The sequence below is a fragment of the Pygocentrus nattereri genome, chromosome 16, assembly GCF_015220715.1.
Source record: "Pygocentrus nattereri isolate fPygNat1 chromosome 16, fPygNat1.pri, whole genome shotgun sequence".
NCBI classification, from domain to species: Eukaryota; Metazoa; Chordata; class Actinopteri; order Characiformes; family Serrasalmidae; genus Pygocentrus; species Pygocentrus nattereri.
Window position 1 is genome coordinate 22837829 of NC_051226.1, and position 2167 is coordinate 22839995.

At 34.6% G+C, this 2167-nt stretch overlaps 1 protein-coding gene across 1 annotated transcript; it reads right to left on the reverse strand.

The window, feature by feature from the left end:
- Window positions 1-320: 320 nt before the first annotated feature.
- LOC108431253 (olfactory receptor 146-like) lies at window positions 321-1256 on the reverse strand. Its single transcript, XM_017704273.1, has one exon. The coding sequence runs from the start codon at window positions 1254-1256 to the stop codon at window positions 321-323; it is 936 nt and encodes a 311-aa protein (XP_017559762.1).
- Between the last annotated feature and the right edge of the window lie 911 nt (window positions 1257-2167).

The following is a 2167-nucleotide window of genomic DNA, read 5'->3' on the forward strand; positions in this document are numbered from 1 at the left end:
AATTTGCCTACATTGCCTACTGTAATGTAAAGCATCAGTCAAAAAAAAACTAAATTAAACTTTAGAAAAAGAATAAACTTCGTTGTAAATATACTATAGTGTACGTTAAAGTGTTATCATTGGAATGTACTCAAAGTACAAATCTATAAAAATTATATATAGCTGAGAAACTGACTGGTTACAAATAGTCTGATGAAGAATTATATATGGACATCATATTTCAGTTTCAAAACTAATACAAGTTACTGTGAGTATTATTAACAATTTAAAGTCAAATTGCACAAGGAAATTCTTTCTTTTATAATGTATAGCGATTTTGGTCAAGGGATCACCCTCTTTGAGCGCAGAATCTTTAGCAGAGCATGTCTGATCTCAGTTGTTTGCAGGGCATATATAACAGGGTTCAGAATACCGGGGCCGACATGGAAAAGCAGTGCAGCTCCTTTCCTGTATTCTGCATAACCAGAGAAACGATGGAGTATGATCATGGTAAATCCAGATATCCACATTATTAAATAGACAGTCAAATGTGTGCTGCAGGTTTTTAAAGCCTTTTTGTTCAAAGTTTTGTTTTTACGGTTAATGCAGACAGCTGTTATTTTGGCATAAGTAAGTGCAATGCATCCTAAAGAGCCAAGTAAAGATGTTGTGTATATCAGGCCATGTACATTATTAATGTAAGGATTTTCACATGACAGTTTGAACAGTGATGCATTATCGCAGAACGGATTTTCTATTATTGTTCCACAGCGATTCAGCCTTATTGTCAGAGCTAACAGTATGCTCACACAGAGCAGCGCAATACCCCAGGCTGATGCAGTCAGTTTAGCCACCATTTTGGTAGTCATGATAGTTGTATAGTGCAGTGGATTACATATGGCAACATATCTGTCAAAGGCCATAACCATGAGTACAGTGTGAGAGGCAGCAACATACATGTGGAAACCAAAGGCCTGAGCAACACAATCAGTATAACTGATGTAGCGTACAGATTTTGGCCTTAAAAGGTCTCCAAGCAACCGAGGGAAAACGACAGAGTTTCCAAATGCATCATTAAAGGGCAGATTACAGAAGAGAATGTACATAGGTTCATGTAGGCTTCTTTCCATTATTATGAGCAGAATGATTCCGATGTTCGCTACCATAATAAGCAGATAGAAAATCAGGAATAAAAGAAATGTAGGATACAAGGTTTGTTCAGGGAGAAGCAATCCCTCCAACTGTAAAAAAGGACTATTAATTGTTAGGTTTTCCATTGAGAAATGACATGACAGCTATTTGAAATAAGAAGGAAGCTGGATGTTTCAATTGGTTAATAGACAAAAACGTATCTTTAAATCTTTGTTTTATATATTTCTTTTCTAATTATGTTTTCCTCTCTCTTCAAGATTCATGATTCTTCAAGCCCCCATTCCTTGAGAATTCCAAAGCTATTTTTCTCAAATATGTACCAGTGATAGCAGTTATGATCTTTTTGCCTCCCTGGGTGATTAAGAAGTTTTTACATGATAATATAAAAAATTGTGGAAGAAGAGTCTTGGGTCAGTGTTATATTAGCAGACATATTAGCAAGTCAAGTACTGACCTGTTAAATTGTAATTTTTTTGGATAAATAATGCCAGCATAAACACAAAACAATAGAACTACTATTTTGGATGCCTGGCCTTCCATCCTTATATTGGCGTTCTGTTTAGCCTTAAAAAAGCCCATGGGATGTCTGAAGGAGTGTCATAACAACTGGTTGTTATTCAAAGATGGTTTCAGTCTAAATATGTAATTCAAAAAGTCTCCTCTTTATGATCTTATATTTTCTTGACTTACACACATTGTCAAACACAAACTTTAGTTACACAAATAATCTCATTGCCTTAAAACACATTCCTTTCTCAAAGAAACAATATGACTGAGAATATTTAAACATATTTCCAGCATTCTATTACTGAAAAGTTGACTCAAATAGCTTACAAACTGACTCACTTAACTTGTACACTGACCTTATTTAATTGAGGGTTTTGACAATACAGATTTGGCATTTTTCTTTGTATAATTTTTGTAAATATTTCACTTACATTGGCTCATGATAGTTTTTATGGTGTACATTTTTTAATAGAATAATATCTTTATGCTTGGGCAAGCTGGTTGTCAAAGTGTCCATCCTTTCTGCTGT

Bases quoted from the DNA above. Each gene is read 5' to 3' on its own strand.
- LOC108431253 (XM_017704273.1), bottom strand. From the start codon at position 1,256: ATGGAAAACCTAACAATTAATAGTCCTTTTTTACAGTTGGAGGGATTG.